Source organism: Giraffa tippelskirchi, chromosome 2, assembly GCF_054371585.1.
Source record: "Giraffa tippelskirchi isolate mGirTip1 chromosome 2, T2T-mGirTip1v1.2.pri, whole genome shotgun sequence".
NCBI classification, from domain to species: Eukaryota; Metazoa; Chordata; class Mammalia; order Artiodactyla; family Giraffidae; genus Giraffa; species Giraffa tippelskirchi.
This window is the reverse complement of record NC_137276.1, coordinates 64448774-64466580: the sequence shown is the minus strand read 5'-3', so window position 1 is coordinate 64466580 and position 17807 is coordinate 64448774. Positions and strand designations below refer to the sequence as shown.

Below are 17807 nucleotides of genomic sequence, written 5' to 3'. Positions count from 1 at the left end.
TAGTTTGCAAGAACCTAGCTGGGCCTAGTTCTAAAACTCCAATTAGGCATTAAACAGTAAGGGTCCAACTATTACAGCAAGCTTTGTCAACACTAGAGGGAGCTATGTCCATGTTATCATTGGGGTGGGTTAGAAAGATTGCCAAGTCAAGCATCTTTAAATGGAAAACTGACTTTCCAGAATAAGAGAAGTTAAATAACAAACAAGAGACCCATACTGTTCATACAGCCACTTCTCAGGCTACCTGTGGTTACCTCCGTCTTACAGACGTTAAAGCACCTCACCCTCAACTTGTATCAGTATACCTTTTGGGCTTTCATTCTAATTTCAAAGGAACCAAGTTGGCTTGAGTCATTCCAACAGATTTCTTTCCCCTTCATCTAGCTTCTTTCTTTATCAAATTAACGGTAACAAAAAAAAAGCAAAATAATTAACGCTATTATTTTTAAAGCCTCAGGAAATGAACTAGAGGAGGAAAGAGATTCATATCACAATAAAGCTGCGGCCTGGGAAAAAAGTTAACTGCAACTGAATTCATTAGCCACTTGCCACTCAAACTGAAGCTACCACAACTACTTTGAAAATAAAACTATGTCAATGTATGGTAAAACCAATATATTTAGATTAAAGATTTTAGAAGAAAACAAACAAAAAAAACTATTCAAAGAGAGGAAAGTATCAAGGAAGGAAGGAATCAACAAAGCTCTGTAATGTGGGAGCTGGAATGCCTGCCTAAAGAGAATGCTGCCATTGCTCTGCTAGGCTCTGCAAAGAGAAGCTTGCAGCTGCTGAAGAGTGATGTCATTAATTAGAGGCAATGGGGTCACATTAGGCATTTGCCAAGAAATCTGTCAAGTGACAAGATAAAGGAATGGAGGAAAAAGAAAAAACATTTCTAAAGCTAGAGCTTGCTCTGAAGTTTTACTATTTACATCCTCTCCCTCCCAGCTCCAAAAAACACCCATGGCCTTGAAAATACATGACCCAAACCATTATAGAACAAGTAAAATGAAGAATCAAAAATCTTTCCTTTGGTATCAACTTATGTTTCCCTTTTCCCAGAGGCACAACGGCATGTTAACCTGACAGAGAGGGCATAAACTGTGGATGTTACAGAATGTGGTCTGTGGGAGAAAGATAAATGCAATCCTGAAGAACCCTTTGCATTTAAATTTCATAGGTTAATTTAACACTCAGAAGCAAATCCTCAACAGTCAGAAATGGACCACCTACTTTTTAGCACATGGGCTGTTCCTGAGTAAAAATAGATTACACAGGAACTCTACAGAGTGACTCTGTGGGTGAAAAGAAAAATCTACTAGAAGAAGACAATCCTTCTACACTGAAAAAAAAATGCACACTCAGTCCTTCAAGGGTAAAATACTTGAGTAAGACTCACAAAGTTAAAATCAACTTATTCCTATGGATCCAAATAGTATAGTTGTTTCTTAAATCATCAACTTTAAGTACTCTAAGAGACACCAACAGCCTTAACAAGTCAAAAAGATTTCTCTTTTGGGACAATGAAAAAAAATTTAACAGTCCTTTCAGTCAGTAATCCTCATGGGAAGTATAAGAAACATATACTTTACTGTTAAAAGGAAAACTTATTGTCCTCCCTTATTTTAGGACACATGCCAAAGGATTTCCAATTCACTCAGATTTGTACTGACCTTTAAAATGTTTCGGCCATCAAATGATTCTCTTTCCTTGAAGATATATTTGCCATCCGCTGTGTAGAGATTGTACCTGCCTTCAGCTGTAAATATTCCAAAGACAGTGTTAGAACAGAAGCTTGGGTTATTGAGTTGTCTATTTTCTCTTGGATTTCTATAGGGACAACTAGCAAGATCTTCATGTACTACCTAGAAAGTAACATAGTGAAAAAGTGAAAGTCGCTCAGTCGTGTCCAACTCTCTGCGAGTCCATGGTCTATACAGTCCATGGAATTCTCTAGGCCAGAATACTGGAGTGGGTAGCCTTTCCCTTCTCCAGGGGATCTTCCCAACCCAGGGATCAAACCCAGATCTCCCACATTGCAGGCAGATTCTTTACCAGCTGAGCCACAAGTGAAGTGAAGTGAATTGAAAGTTGCTCAGTCATGTCTGACTCTTTGCAACCCCATGGACTGTCCATGGAATTCTCCAGGCCAGAATACTGGAGTGGGTAGCCCTTCCCTTCTCCAGGGGATGTTCCCAACCCAGGGATCGAATCCCAGTCTCCTGCACTACAGGCGGATTCTTTACCAGCTGAGCCACAAGGGTAGCCTCAAAATACTGGAGTGGGTAGCCTATCCCTTCTCCAGAGGATCTTCCCAACCCAGGAATAGAACCGGGGTCTCCTGGATTGCAGGTGGATTTTTACCAACTGAGCTATGAGGGAAGCCTGGAAAGTCACATAACATGGAGGGGAGAACATCAGGTTATAGTCAAGAGACTAGTCTCAGCTCTGTCATCAGCTCATTCGGTATGTATTTATTCATTCAACATTGTCCAAGTACTCACTGTACATAAACTACATAACAAACCATATTCTTAGGCAAATTATGTCTCTTCAGTTCCTCATTTACAAAGTTAGAAGTTAAGAGTGGGTGATTTCCAAAGATTCCCTGCAGTCTAAAACCCAAGATTGCTTATAAGCTGTACACATTTTTAAATACATAAAAATACATAAAAGTTCACCCATTAACTAGTCAAAAACGCTGATAAATCATGCTCTGGGTTGATTTAAGAACTCTTCTGAAATGAGAAAAACCTCTCCAGTTGCATCCTTACATTCTACACAGAAATCTGCAGATCTATGACCTTAGCCTCATCAAAGCTGTGCTCTAACTCCTTGTATTAATTTAGCTTGCTTATCCCAAAAGATGTCCTTCAAATACAGCAGAAAAAAAATGGGTATCAAAGGAAAGGATAACTATTATGAAAAAGTAAAATAATGTATTCAACAGCCTTTTCAAAAGAAAATACAAGACAGAGAAGTATCCAGGGTATATAAAATTCAAAACATCTTCAAGAATTATTTAACTCTCAGAATATTTTCTGACAATACCAACTCTTTCCTGCCCACCAACGGACATTTGGTATCTGTATCTGTATTTCTACTTTTGAGTATACTCTTTTATTATATATAACTATGGAGACTGCCACATCAGAACTGATAAAATATATTCAAAGAGCTAACCCCAGGAAGATAATATATTTTAGAAAGTCCATTGGAATTATACCTGGGTAACTACAGGACTACTTCTCTAATGAGAACTATTCACTTATAAAGAGCCCAATCCCATGTATACTTCACAACTTAAAAATAGGTCCCCTGTTAAAAGAAAACGTGAAACTTTATAAAGCAAAATTCATACTAGGTAAATGTCAACTTAAAAAAGCAGTAATGAAATCTGGAGATTGAAATGTTTACTAACAGGTTCAAAATCTATAAGTAAATAGCATTAGCCATGAGGGGAATGTAGATCAAAACCACAATGAGATACCACTTCACACTCAAGATGATGGCAATAACAAAAAAGACAGATAATAAGTGCAGGTAAAGATGTAGAGAAATTGAAGCCCTCATGTACTGCCATCCCTTCTTATTCGTGGTTCTTCTTTCCACCTTTTCAGTTACCCACAATCAACTAAGGTCAGAAAACATTAAATGGAAAATTCCAGAAATAAACAATTTCTAAGATTTTAATCATGCACTATTCTGAGCAGTGTGATCCATCCCACCCAGGAAGTATCATCCCTTTGTCCAACATATCCCATTCTCTCAGTTATCATAATGACTGCCAAGGTATTGCACTGCTTGTGTTCAAGTCACCCTTACTTTATTTAATCACAGCCTCAAAAAGCAAGAATAGTGATGCTAGCAATTTGGATATGCCAAAGAGAAGCCATAAAGTGCTTTCTTTAAGTGAAAAGGTGAAAGTTCGTGACTTAATAAGGAAAGAAAAAAATCCTAGTTAAAGTTTGCTAAGATCTACAGTAAGAACAAACCTATCAATGAAATTGGGATGAAGGAAAAGTGAAGTGAAAGTGAAGTCACTCAGTCGTGTCCGACTCTTTGCAACCCCATGGACTGTAGCCCACCAGGCAAATTCATAACTAGTTTTGCTGTCACACCTCAAACTGCAAAAGTTACGATCATGGTGCATGGTAAGTGCTTAGTGAAAATGAAAAAGGCATTAAATTTGTACAATAAGAAATTCTGAGAGAGGTAGATAACATTCACATAATTTTTATTATAATATATTGTTTAATTCTTCTATTTTACCACTAGTTGTTAATCTCCTACTGCACCTAATTTATAAATTAAACTTTATCACAGGTATTCATGCATAGGAAAAATATAGGATGTCTGGTATATGGTTTCAGGTATCCACTGGGGATCTTGGAATGTATCTCCTGCAGATAAGGGGGGGCTACTGTACTGCTTGTGGGAATGTAAAATGGTACAGCCACTGTGGAAAATAGTCTGGCAGTTACTCAAAAAGTTACAACTTTGCATTAATCATGACTCTGCAATTTCACTCTTAAGTATTTACTTCACAGAAATGAAAACATAAGCTCACATTAAAAATACACACATAAATGTTTACAGCAGCATTATTCATAACAGCCCCAAAGTGGAAACAACACAAATGTCCATCAACTGCTGAATGGATAAATAAAATGTGGATGTCCAATACAATGGGTTATTATTTGGTAATAAAAAGGAATGACACTGTATTATGGATGAACCTTATAAACATTATGCTAAGTCAAAGAAACAGTCACAGAAGATCACATATTGCATGATTCTATCAATATTTATGTGAAATATGCAGAAAAGGCAAATTCACTGTACAGAAAGTAGACTGGTGGTGCCAAGGACTGAACAGTAAGGGGAAAATGGGGAGTCACAACTAGTAACTAGAGAGTTTCTTTCTGGGGTGATGAAAATGTTCTAAAATGTACTGTGGTAAAGGCTGCATAACTCACTATACTAAAAATTACTGAATTATATACTTTAAATGGATGAATTATATCTCAATAAAGCTGTTACATTTAAAATATCTGTCAGTAGGAAAGGATAACTAGACTGTCAACACACAATATTTTCCTATATGAAGCTCTGGTGCCAACTGAGTATACATCTGGATCCACACAATTTAAAAGAAACAGATTCCTATATAATTCAAACCTTTTATGTTAAGAGGTTAGGTAATAATGGGGCATGAAATAGTTGTAAGAGCTCTGAACTAAGATTTAAAGACAACTATTTATTTTAAAAAGTCTTAAAATACAATCTAGCATCAAAAAAACAGTAACACTAGAACTAAGAATTGGATAGCTACATCTCTCTCAGTCCTACAATGGCTCTAATCAAACCAAACCAGCTTACAGTTGAGATCTCTGGTATGTATCTGAGAGAAATTAAAAGATGTACTTTGGCAAAAAGGGATACAAAAACTGTCCTAAACTATAAATCTTAAATAGTTCATGGGTTCTAATGGAGTCCTAATGAAGTACTCTTCCAATGAAGACTTTCTAAAACCAAGGTCAGTCCTAACAAAGGTAATAAAACCTTAATATGGGGTTTTGGTGGTGGTATATTTTGAAAAACAGGCTTTAAAGAAGAAGCTGCACATAACTTGAATTTGTCGCTTCTGTTCAAACAGATGCTGAATGTGCTAGACAGCTTTCACTTGGCAGGTGGGGATGGGAAGAAAAATAATCCTTTTTAAAATGCAGATTATTATCCCAAATAAAGGGTTAAAACAAGGCATTTTTGTATGAAGGCTTTTAGATTCAGGAGGGGAAAAAAAACATTAACACAAAGTTTCTCAACCTTGGTGCTACTGACATTCAGGGCTGAAAAATTCATTATGAGGGGCTTGTCCTGTGCATTGTAGAGGGATAAGCAGCACCCCTGACCGCTATGCATTAGATGCCAGCAGCAACCTACTCCCATCTCCCTAACTGTGACAACCAAAGTATCTCCAGAGAATCCAAATGTCCTCTGGGAGGACAAAACTACCCCTAGTTGAGAATCACTGCTCTAACACTTACTTTTATTAGTTTAAAAAAAAAAAAAAAAGCTGCCATGCATTTCTTGGGACATACTTACACTAAAAACAATTATTTGCTGTCCACCTAAAATTTACTTAGGAATCCTGCATTTTTATTTGCTACATCTAGCAACCCTATGTGCAAGAAGAGTATAAGATTTGAGAAGCTATATAGTCCCATGCACAATATGTCCCTGCCCACTTCCATTGTACTTATCAAAACAAGATAATGGATATAAAAAAGAAGATATGTCAGCGATCCTTTGATAGCCCATTCTCTTCAAACCCCAGGGATATCATTAGACCTTGCTGGTCACAAACTGTGCTGTGGTTCTATGGGGCACTTACCATTGGGGTCTTTCCTGAACAGAGTATTCATGACTGTAGCATGGAGTTTCACACTATTCCACTCTTTCACTATTAGTCCAGATGCCTGAAAACGTTCCAGCACTCGATTAACCAATTCCTGCAGCCTGGGGAAATTGAATAAAGAAGCACAGAAACCTTAGTAAACTCCTAAACTCTGATTACAAATTCAACAACATTTATGGAGCATCTGCTCTGAGCCGATTACTGCACAAGGCCCTCAAAAGAAGAGGCTACAGTCCCCACCATCATGAAACGCACAGCTTTGTGTGGATAACAGACCTGGAAACAACTGCAGAACATCATGGTGAGTGTTAAGGGAGTGACCAACTGTATCTGGAGGGGCCAGGTTTTCACAAGGAGGCTTAACCATGGTCTTCAAGGAACATGGAAGTTTATCATCTTGGAAATCTGGTGCAAGCAGCCAGGTTCAACAGAGAGCTGCCTGAAAGAAAGTGCTTTAGTGGTCAATCCAGTCACAGAACCAAAAGCTACCATGACTGATGTGTTTCTGCTGGAATCAAATGAGGTCTGCCACAACTCGAATAAGACATTTGCTCACTGGGAAGGAGCATGCACTGTGAAGATCCTGGCAGCCCTGGCCACTACATCGGTGTTCAAAGAGGCAGAAGTGTGGTACCAATGAAGACAACTACAGGAAAATCCACAGGCACCATGACTGATGCTCCAAAGAGACTCCAGCTGGCTCTAAGCACTAGGGCTCTGTAGTGGATGAGTTCTGTCTTGATGATGGCTGTTCATTCCAATACCTCCACCAGAAACAATTCTTGCACAAGAATTTTTCCCTTTGTTCAGGTGTTCTGATCAGCAGCTTAAAGAACTCCCTTTAACACTTCTTATAAGGCTGGTCTAGTGGTAATGAACTCCTTCATTTTTTGTTTGTCTGAAAAACTCTTTTATCTCCCCTTCAATTCTGAAGAATTTTGCCAGTTGTGCCACTGAGAAGGAGTCATTATTCCAGCAAGGGTGTGGTGGAGCAGATCTGGGTTGGAGTATTCAGAAAACAGCCATCTTATGTGACCACCCACTTATCTGATGGTGAAGTTCAGCCTGTGGCTTTTACATATTGTGCCTGAACGTCCACCCTGGGCCTGGTGAAGTTCTCTCTGAACACAGGTACTGACAGGGAGGTCTGCATCAAATGACAGAACAGCACACCTGGCAATGAGCACAGAGAGCACTGTGTTCCTTTCAACTTTTCCTTTTTTTTTTTGAGATTTGTACTGCACTCTGACTTTTCTGGCTCAAAATCTTTCATTCATCACCAGTGTACTAATGAACAACAGATTTCACATTTTTTAGCTTTTACATTTTAGGTGTACATACTAGTCATGCTCTTTGTATCACACACCACCTTTTTTCCCACATGCAAGTAGCCCTGAGACATTTGGGGGGTTTGTGAATCTTCCACTGCTTCTTGGGCCACGTGTGTGTGCTCACTCGTGTCCAATTCTTTGCGACCCCACAGACTGTAGGCTACCAGGTTCCTCTGTCCATGGGATTTCCCAGGCAAGAATACCGGAGTGGGTTGCCATTTCTTTCTCTAGGGGATCTTCCAGACCCAAAGACTGAACCTGAGTCTCTTGTGTCTCCTGCATTGGCAGGGGAATTCTTTACCACTGTGCCATCTGGGATGCCCATGGCCTGTAGTAAAACACTGTGGCCCAGTGAGTGGCTTCTCTTTGAGCAGGCTGGATGGGTCTGTTTTATGTGAGATGTGGGTCAAGCTCACCTTGTATGGTCCATTTGTGGGAGTTTTCCTGAGGCCATGGGGCAGAATCTCTGGTTGCAGCAGCTGAGTTGCTCAATGCCTATATCCACAAGTTCAGCAGCCTCTGGTACCCCTATCCCTCAGTTATAGAATGTGGGCAAAACAACCATTTTCTGCTTGCACTCACAAGCTGAAGCAAGAGGGGGTTATCCTCCAGTAGAGATTAACTCAGAAGCACAAAGGATTCTTTTCCCTTTCATGTTTTTCAGGCTCCAAAATTCCAAATTAATATTTTTATAATTCTAAATTCTTTATCTTAATTGTTTTTATTAAATGCTGTCTACTAACCAAAAATATTTAAACATGAGTAAGCCACCTGATACAAAGAGCTGACTCATTAGGAAAGACCCTGATGCTGGGAAAGATTGAAGGCAGGAGGAGAAGGGGATGACAGAGGATCAGATGGTTGAACGGCATTACCAACTCAATGCACATGAGTATGAGCAAGCTCTGGGAGATGGGGAAGGACAGGGGAGCCTGGCGTGCTGCAGTCGATGGGGTCGCAAAGAGTCGGATATGACTGAGCGACTGAACAACAACAACAAGCTATAATTAAGAATAATAAAATAAATATCCATACCCTCACCACTGACCTCCAGAAACACAACACAGGGCTGGGAAGAGGGTGAGGTAAGTGAGACACTTGCCTGAGGCACAAAATTTAAGGATGTGCCAAAAAATGCAGTAATCACAAGAACTAATTTTTTTAATAAAAGAGATAAATAAGGTTTTAATACAATATTTTTAAAACTCAAAATTAATGCAAAAAAACTGATGAACAAAATACCACATTTCTGAATGAAGGCAGGATCAGTATTATTGAGTTTTCCTTTTGCCTCAGTACAGTTTGACATAGGACATACCAGAACCCAAGGATACTTCCTGCTCTGAAGACCCCGTGACTCCCTGCCGCCTGCCACAGCATTTGCAGGGGCGGCCTCACATCCTCATACTCCTCAACATGCACATTTTCCTACCAGGCTTCCTCCACTGAGCAGCTTGCCAACTGTCGCCTCTGTACCTTCTGTTACCTGGGCCCCACACTCCCACTTCCCCTTCCCTCCATCTATACAGATTTTATTATCCTTCCAAGCCCAATTAAAATCCCACTTTTCCACGAAGTCTAAGTACCTAACACAACCACCCCTCGGTATCCATGAGCAAAGAGTTTGCTCTTCTCTGAAATGCTACATCACTAAGTAGGCTCTACTTAACCTTCCCAAGGATAGTCCCTTAATGTTTCACGTTTGTCTGTCTTGTTCCCCCACTGGAGTGTCTGCTCCTCAACAGCATATCTGTCTTGTATCTTCCAGAGCGCCACTGTACTACACTTTCTGTAACTACTTGCAATGATTGGTTAACTCACGCATTTGACTGATTAAAAACTGAGAACTGATGGGACAGGGTGCTCGGGGCTGGTGCACTGGGATGACCCAGAGGGATGGGATGGGGAGGGAGGTGGGAGGGGGGTTCAAGATGGGGAACACGTGTACACCCGTGGCTGATTCATGTCAATGTATGGCAAAACCACTACAATATGGTAAAGTAATTAGCCTCCAATGAAAATGAATAAATTTATTTTAAAAAAAAAGAATATATTGTACAAGATGGGGAATTTAACCAATATTTTATAATAACTATAAATGGAGTATAAAATTGTGACTCACTATGTTAGTACACCTGTAACTTACACAGTATTGTATATCAACTATTTGCCAATTAAAGATTTTAAATTAAAAAAAACCTGAGAACTGAATGTTAAAAAATAAAATAAATATGGTCTTGAAGGATCATTAAAGATTTGCAGATGAAACCACGGAAGGAAGGACACATCAAGCAGGAGAAATAGCGTGCAAAGATGCCAAGGCATGCAAGACCACAGCTTACCTTGAAAACTACCAATTCCTTAATATAACTGTAACAAGTGAGAGAAAAAGGACAGTAGAGATGAACTGGATGTAAGCAATTGGTCGGAGAATGGGAAGCCAGGGAAATTTTTTTAAAAGGGAATGATATTGTCAGATGTCCATTCATGAATCTCACACTGTGGAAGACTGGAAAATGCTTCAGAAGGGAAGGGACCAGAGGTACTGAGGTCAGCTAGGTATTGCTAGGTAATACCTAGGTAATAGCTAGGTAATAGCTAATGGTATTAATAATAGAAATAATAACAAACATGATGTGTCAGGCACTATTCTAAGCACTTTGTATCTCTTAAATCATTTAATCTTCATGATAAATTATCTCTATCTTACCAATGAGGAAACTGAGGCACAGAGAAGTTATAAAATTTGAACACAGTCACACAACTAATGCGTGACATATCCAAAATGAGAATCCACGCAGTCTGGCTTCAGAGGACCACACTATAAAGGAGAAAGGAACAAACATCTAAACTATGGCAGGGACAGGGAGAAGAGAAACAAGGTTATGTATTAATACTCAAAAGAGCTTGTGAGAGAGAAGCTGGGACCCGCAGACACGACAGTCTTATAGGAGAGGAAGCAGCCGAGAGTCACTCTCAAGAGCACACCTTAAATGAATGACCAGGTGGGTCACTGACCAAGGTGGGAAGTGGTGGAGAGGGTTAACAGTGTGTATACTTCTGCATGTGTGGCACTGGGTATCTAGTGGGACACGTCCAGCAGAGAGATGGAAATAACAAGCCTGAGGCTCAAATCTGGGCCACAGACAGACTTGGGAGTCATCAGTGCAAAAACAGTAGTTAAAAGTGTGGGAAAGATGCAACCACAAGGTGAGGAGGAGTCAGAGCAAGAAGAGAGCTAAGAACAGAGACCTTATGGGATACTCCTATGTAAAGGGCCGAAAGGAACCAGCAAGGACAATCAATAAGGATGATCGGAAAATTACTAGAGCTAATCAGTGAATTTAGCAAAGTTGCAGGATACAAAATCAATACCCAGAAATCACTTGCATTTCTATATACTAACAGTGAAAAACCAGAAAGAGAAATTAAGGAATCAATCCTATTCACCTTTGCAACAAAAACAATTAAATATCTAGGAATAAACTCACCTAAGGAGACAAAAGAATTCTACACAGAAAATTATAAGATACTGATGAAAGAAATCAAAGACAACATAAACAAATGGAGAGATATTCCATGTTACTGGGTAGGAAGAATCAATACTGTGAAAATGACTATACTACCAAATGCAATCTACAGATTCAGTGTGATCCCTAGCAAATTACCAATGGCATTTTTCACAGAACTAGAACAAAAAATTTCACAATTCATATGGAAACACTAAAGACCCCAAATAGCCAAAGCAGTCCTGAGAAAGAAGAATGGAGCTGGAGGAATCAACCTTCCTGACTTCAGATTATACTACAAAGCTACAGTCATCAAGACAGTATGGTACTGGCACAAAAACAGAAATATATAGACCAATGGAACAAGACAGAAAGCCCAGAAATAAACCCATGTACCTATGGGTACCTATTTTTGACAAAGTAGGCAAAAATATACAATGGGGCAAAGACACTCTCTTCAATAAATGGTGCTGGGAAAACAGGACAGCTGCATGTAAAAGAATGAAATTGGAACACTTCCTAACACCATACACAAAGATAAACACAAAATGGATTAAAGACCTAAATGTAAGACCAGAAACTATAAAATTCTTAGAGGAAAACAGGCAGAACACTTGATGACATAAATCAAAGCAAGATCCTCTATGACCCACCTCCTAGAGTAATGGAAATAAAAACAAAAGTAAACAATTAGGACCTGATTAAACTTAAAAGCTTTTGCACAGCAAAGGAAACCATAAGCAAGGTGAAAAGACAACCCTCAGACTGGGAGAAAATAATAGCAAATGAAACAACTGACAAAGGATTAACTTCCAAAATATACAAGCAGCTCATACAACTCAATACAAGGAAAACAAACAATCTAATCAAAAAGGGGGAAAAAGACCTAAACAGACATTTCTTCAAAGAAGACATGCAGATGGCGAACAAACACGTGGAAAGATGCTCAACATTGCTCATTATTAGAGAAATGCAAATCAAAACTACAATGAGATATCACCTCACACCAGTCTGAATGGCCATCATCAAAAAGTCTACAAAAAATAAATGCTGGAGAGGGTGTGGTGAAAAGGGAACACTCTTGCAGTGTTGGTAGGAATTTAAATTGATACACCCACTATGGAAAACGGTACAGAGATTCCTTAAAAAACTAGGAATAAAGCCACCACATGACCCAGGAATCGCACTCCTAAGCATGTACCCTGAGGAAACCAAAACTGAAAAAGACACATGTATCCCATTGTTCAGTGAAGCACTATTTACATTAGCTAGAACATGGAAGCAACCTAGATGTCCATCAACAGATGAATGGATAAAGAAGTTGTGGTACATATACACAATGCAATATTACTTAGCCATAAAAAGGAACACATGTGAGTCAGTTCTAATGAGGTAGATGAACCTAGAGCCTATTATACAGAGTGAAGTGAGTCAGAAAGAGAACAATAAATATCATATTCTAACGCATATATACGAAGTCTAGAAAAACAGTACTGAAGAATTTGCAGGGCAGCAGTGGAGAAACAGACATGGAGAACAGACTTAGGGACATGGGGAGAAGGGGGAGAGGGTGAGATGTGTGGAAAGAGTAACAAGGAAACTTACTTTACCATATGTAAAACAGATAGCCAAGGGGAATTTGCTGTATGGCTCAGGAAACTCAAACAGGGGCTCTGTATCACCCCAGAGGGGTGGGATGAGAAGGGACACGGGAGTGAGGTTCAAAAAGGAGGGGGTATATGTATCCCTATGGCTGATTCATGTTGAGGTTTGACAGAAAACAACAAAATTCTGTAAAGCAATTATCCTTCAATTAAAAAAATAAATAAATTTAAATTAAAAAATAAGGATGAGGAACAAGAAAAGGAAAACTTCAGAAAGGCTGAAAGGAGAATTACAAAAGGTGGGTGGGGGGAGGGAGGAATACTCACTATAGTACAATGCTATAGAAAAGTAAAGTAAGAAAAGGAGCAAAAGATGCCTACTTATTTCTTAAAATCGTAACATTATTTGCTAGAGTAGTTTCACTGGCATATTGGCAATAGAAGCCTTACTAAGGGAGAGGCCAGAGAGATAGGGAAGGGATATGGGCACATAAACTCAAGAAACTTACAAGGAAGGGAAAAAACTAGTTGCCTTGGTAACTAGATACAGAATCAAGGGCATGTTGTTTGCGTTTGTTTTCAATGAGGAGAAAGAGCTGAAAATGCTTACTGACAATAAGAAAACTATCCAGCAGAGATGGAAGATGAAACTTTAAGCAAGAGAGGGGATTGACAGAACAAGATCTCAAATGAGACAGGAAGGGCTGGTGTGTCATAGGTGATGGGAACACAGAGATGAGTGGAACAAGTCCCTGACCTTGAGTGGCTTACATTCTGGTGGAAGGAGACAAATAATAAATAAACATGTACATGACATCAGGTGGTGCTAAGCACCATGAAGAAAACAAAATGGGAGAGAGAGAGGAGAAAGGGTCCGATGGTGAGTGTACTATTTTAGACACGGTGATCAGGGATGGCTTCCCTGATAAAGTGACACTTGAGCACAGACCTAAGGGAACAGCATTTCAGAGAAAGGAACAGCAGATACAGTCATCTGAGGCAGCATGGCATGACAGAGGAACAGTAAGAAGTCAGTGTGGAGACTGAAGCTGTGAGGAGAAATGATGAGGCGGGAGGACCAGTCACGGGGGCTTCCATAAGGCTCTTAGGCCTCTGTAAGGACTTGTCTTTTATTCCAGGTGAGGTAATGAGATTTTGGAGAGTTTTCAGACATAATCTGACTGGTATTTAAAAGGAAACCTCTCACGGCCCTGTGGAGGACAGACAGCAGTGGGCAAGGATGGAAGGCAGTCCAGAGGCTGTCACAGCCCAGGGGGCAGGCGTGGCGCCAGTGCAGGTGGTGAGGAGCACGGTGGCTTTTCTAATACACTGCAGTCAGGAGTTGAAGATAATGATTCTAAAAGAATCTTTGTCCTGAACAACTGAAAGAGTGTATATCAAAGAATAAATCATACTCCTGGATCATGAGAAATTCTATGGAGAGAGAAGGGCAGCGATGAAACAGAGACAGGCAGAAGCCGGCTGTGAAGGGTCCTGTGTTGTCAGGCAGGGTTGCTGCAGTCTTGGCAGGCCTAGGAAAGCCAGGTGAGGCTGTAAGAAGCAAGATACACGAGGGGAAAACTAAAGGCATGGAAGCCAGTTAAAACATGCTGTGCTTCCTTGCACAGCTGTCTTAATCTTTTTCTGATTACAAAAATAATACGCTTGTTATAAAAAACAATGGAAAGTGCAGAAAAGGAGAAAAAGAAAAAAAACTTGACCATCCACAGATAAAACACTTACTTGGGGGTTAGATAATTTTTAAGTCTTTTGCTACAGACATATATCAATTTTAAAAAGACAAAACAGTTTTCTGTAACCTGCTTAATTATTTTAACATACCCTGAATATTTCCCCATGATATAAAATATTTTTCTCAAGTATTTAAACCAGTATTTTAACCAAAAGGGTTAACCAATAATACATTGACAAGGATAGAGAAAGAGGACTGATTGAAGAAAATGACTTTGTTCCCACATTCCTAAAGGGAAAATAAAATATATTCACAATGCACATAATCTGATTTTGCAGTTAATTGATTTAATTAACTGTGCATGTGGCTCTCCAAGCCAAGACCTACATTATCGTGTCTAAAGTTTGTGATTAACTAACACTTCATAAACTTTAAAATATTTTAAAATATTGCAACATAACAGGTCTAAACATAATCAAGCACTGCAAAATGCCCCTCAATTTCAAATCACAACAGAATGATGCCTCCCTGTTCCCTCTTGTCTATTAAAGAAGTGGATAGGGAGCTCAGATGGAGAGAAACAGTGAGCATGTTAATACTAGAGGAAGGAAATTAAATTGATCAAATCAAAGAGTCCAGTTTCCAGCTTTGTCTTTCTGGAAAATTAAGACTCCTGCCGAACTTACAGACTCAGAACTTTGAAGAGACTAAAGTCCTTTAAAATGTTCTACTGTAACCTGCTCATTTTAGACAAGAGGAAATGAAGCAGACAGGTTGAAGTGCTCAGTCATGACAGAGAGAAAGGGACCCCAAGACTCCTGGCAGCCAGTGTTGCTCTGCTCTCAATTAACTGTGCACTCCATGAAGCTGGCTCTTTATCTTATTCACTGCCTTATCCTGGCACCCAAGGATTAACTGGCACGCAAGTTGATGCCTCACTGACAAATCATCAGTGCTCGATGAATAGCTGTTGTAGGTATGTATGCATGAATTCATAGATGACAAATCTTTGGAGATCTATTAAAAGAACTTAAAGGTGCTTAGAAACAAACACTAAATTTCAGGCAGCTGTCGCGATACTACATTTGCCAGTATGTCAGTATATTTCTAACAGTATAGTCTTTCAATTCCTACTTCATCGATCCTTTCCTGGTTGACTGAGAAAGAGTCACAAAGCTTCTCTATGCCTTTGCATTCTCTTAAGTGAATTAAAAATAACATAGGATTGCTATGAGAAAAGTAACAAACTATTTTTAAGCAGCTTTATCATTTTGACAGAACTGTGTGTTTGAAAACAGAAGCCAGTTATTAATGTCTTGAATCTGAGCTCTTAGTTTAAAGGCTTATCAGCACTCAAACATTCCAGAGGCTTTGAGTTGTACAGCAGAATGATCATTGACTCCCTAGAAAGTGCAAATTCCAGGCTTTTGTTTGCCACCCACCCCCACCCCCCAATTTAACTCAGTTCTATCCAATTAACATTTCCTGAGTGCTCACTGTATACAGGCATTATGCCAGTCACTAAAAGAATTAAAACCTAAGGAAACACAGTTCCTGTCATTAAGGAGCACACAATCTATTAAAACAACTATAAAGAGGACATTGGTAATGACACAAACAATACAAGGTGCTTTGGTAATTTAAAGGTGGAAGACAGCACTGTTAGGTTGAGACCAGAAAAGGCTACCAAGAGGATGGGGTGAGAAGAGGAAGTTAATCAGACTCACTTCATCTTTGAAAATCAGCTGAATAAGTAAATCACTTAAACAAACATTCACTGAACATCAACTATAAGCCATGAATTATAAAAGCTAGTGAATATATCATGCTGAAATAAGACACTCCCTGCCCCCAAGAATCTTAAAGACTACTTGAGCAAAAAGAAGGAAGGATAGCAAGAAGGAAAGATATAGCATTTGGACAAAAAGAGATGAGTAACACAGAAATTTTAGTCATAAGAAATGACATTAAGAATGATACAAAGGATCATCAACAAGCAGTGAAGCTGGCTAGGGCTTGGGGCAAGTGCAAGATAGTAGAAGATCAAGTTGAAATATTAAGTTGGTTTCATCCTGCAAGATCCTGACTACTAGACTGAAGAATATGAACTAATTCAAAGAATGATGTAATATGATGGGATATTTTTAAGTAATAGTAAGTCCTACTGTATATAGGTTAAAGCTTAGAAAGGCTGATGTAGTAGTAGAACCTATACACAGTGACATAAAAGTAATGTCTAGGTAATGTTTCTTGAAAAGAACTACAGAATAATATGAATAATGTGGTCCAGTTTGTATAAAACAATATGCACAGTGACTCTCAGCAGTATCTGCCCTGCTTACAATCTATCGCAGAAGAATACAGGGAAAGTCAGGGCAGGGGGAAAGGGAGCCATTTAATTTTCACTTTACCAATCTGGGAGGCTTTAGCTTTTTGAGAGAAAATAATGTGAAAGGAAGATGGCAAACTGGAAGACAGTACAGCGATGCTGGGCTGCACAGCTGTAGAATTTAACTACACTTTTCTTATTTTCACCAAACTTCTCAAAAGAGTGGTCTGTCTCCAATTATTCTTAATCTCCCTTTTCTGCCCCATGAGCACAGGCTTTATAGTCAAACACATTTGGGCCAAACCATAATTCTACCACTTACATGCACATACCGATTACTACTGACCTCGGTATGATGAAGTATACCAAGTATATCTGAGCAAGTGTAACACTTGCCTGCTTTACCAACAATTAAAAAAAAAAAAAAAAAAAACTTACTGATAAGCTAAAAGAAAAAAAATTACTATCAAAAAATAGCCACTGATAAGATGTTTATATATTCAGACTGACTAGTTTATTTCTCTCCTGCTCGCTCTTTCCACTTTTGAAGGGGGACAAGTAAACGTATACTTACAAATTGCTTTATAATCACAGAAACGCTATAATGATTAAGACAAACCCTCTGCCCTCCAAGAATTGTAGATTCTACTTGAGGAAAAAGAAGGATAGCAATAAGGAAAGACAGCACTTAGACACAAGAAGTTCTTATTTCAGTTTTGTTTTTTAAAAGACTTTTTTTTTTAATGAGTAAATAATTCCAGGTTGACAGCTATTTTCTCTAGAAAACAACCCACTGTCTTCTGGCTTCCACTGTTAATACTGAGAAGTCTGCAGTCCTGATAAAAGTCAACCCTCTATGGATGACATCTTTTAAACTTTTCTGTCTTCAGTGCTCTTCATTGCCATTGTGATTTATCTTG

General features: G+C 39.0%; 1 protein-coding gene across 28 annotated transcripts in view; it reads right to left on the bottom strand.

Moving 5' to 3' along the window:
- The window catches only part of ASCC1 (activating signal cointegrator 1 complex subunit 1), a 132273-nt gene that overhangs the window by 26422 nt on the left and 88044 nt on the right, over positions 1 to 17807 (bottom strand). For all 28 annotated transcript variants that reach the window (XR_014076056.1, XR_014076055.1, XR_014076054.1 and 25 more), the window contains 2 exons: positions 6398 to 6522; positions 1674 to 1759 (listed from right to left, as the gene is read on the bottom strand). Coding sequence is in view for 22 of the 28 variants with exons in the window: in XM_081566910.1 (XP_081423036.1) it covers positions 1674 to 1759; positions 6398 to 6522 (211 nt within the window). In the remaining 6 variants the exon portion in view is untranslated. The remainder of the gene's footprint in view (positions 1 to 1673; positions 1760 to 6397; positions 6523 to 17807) is intronic.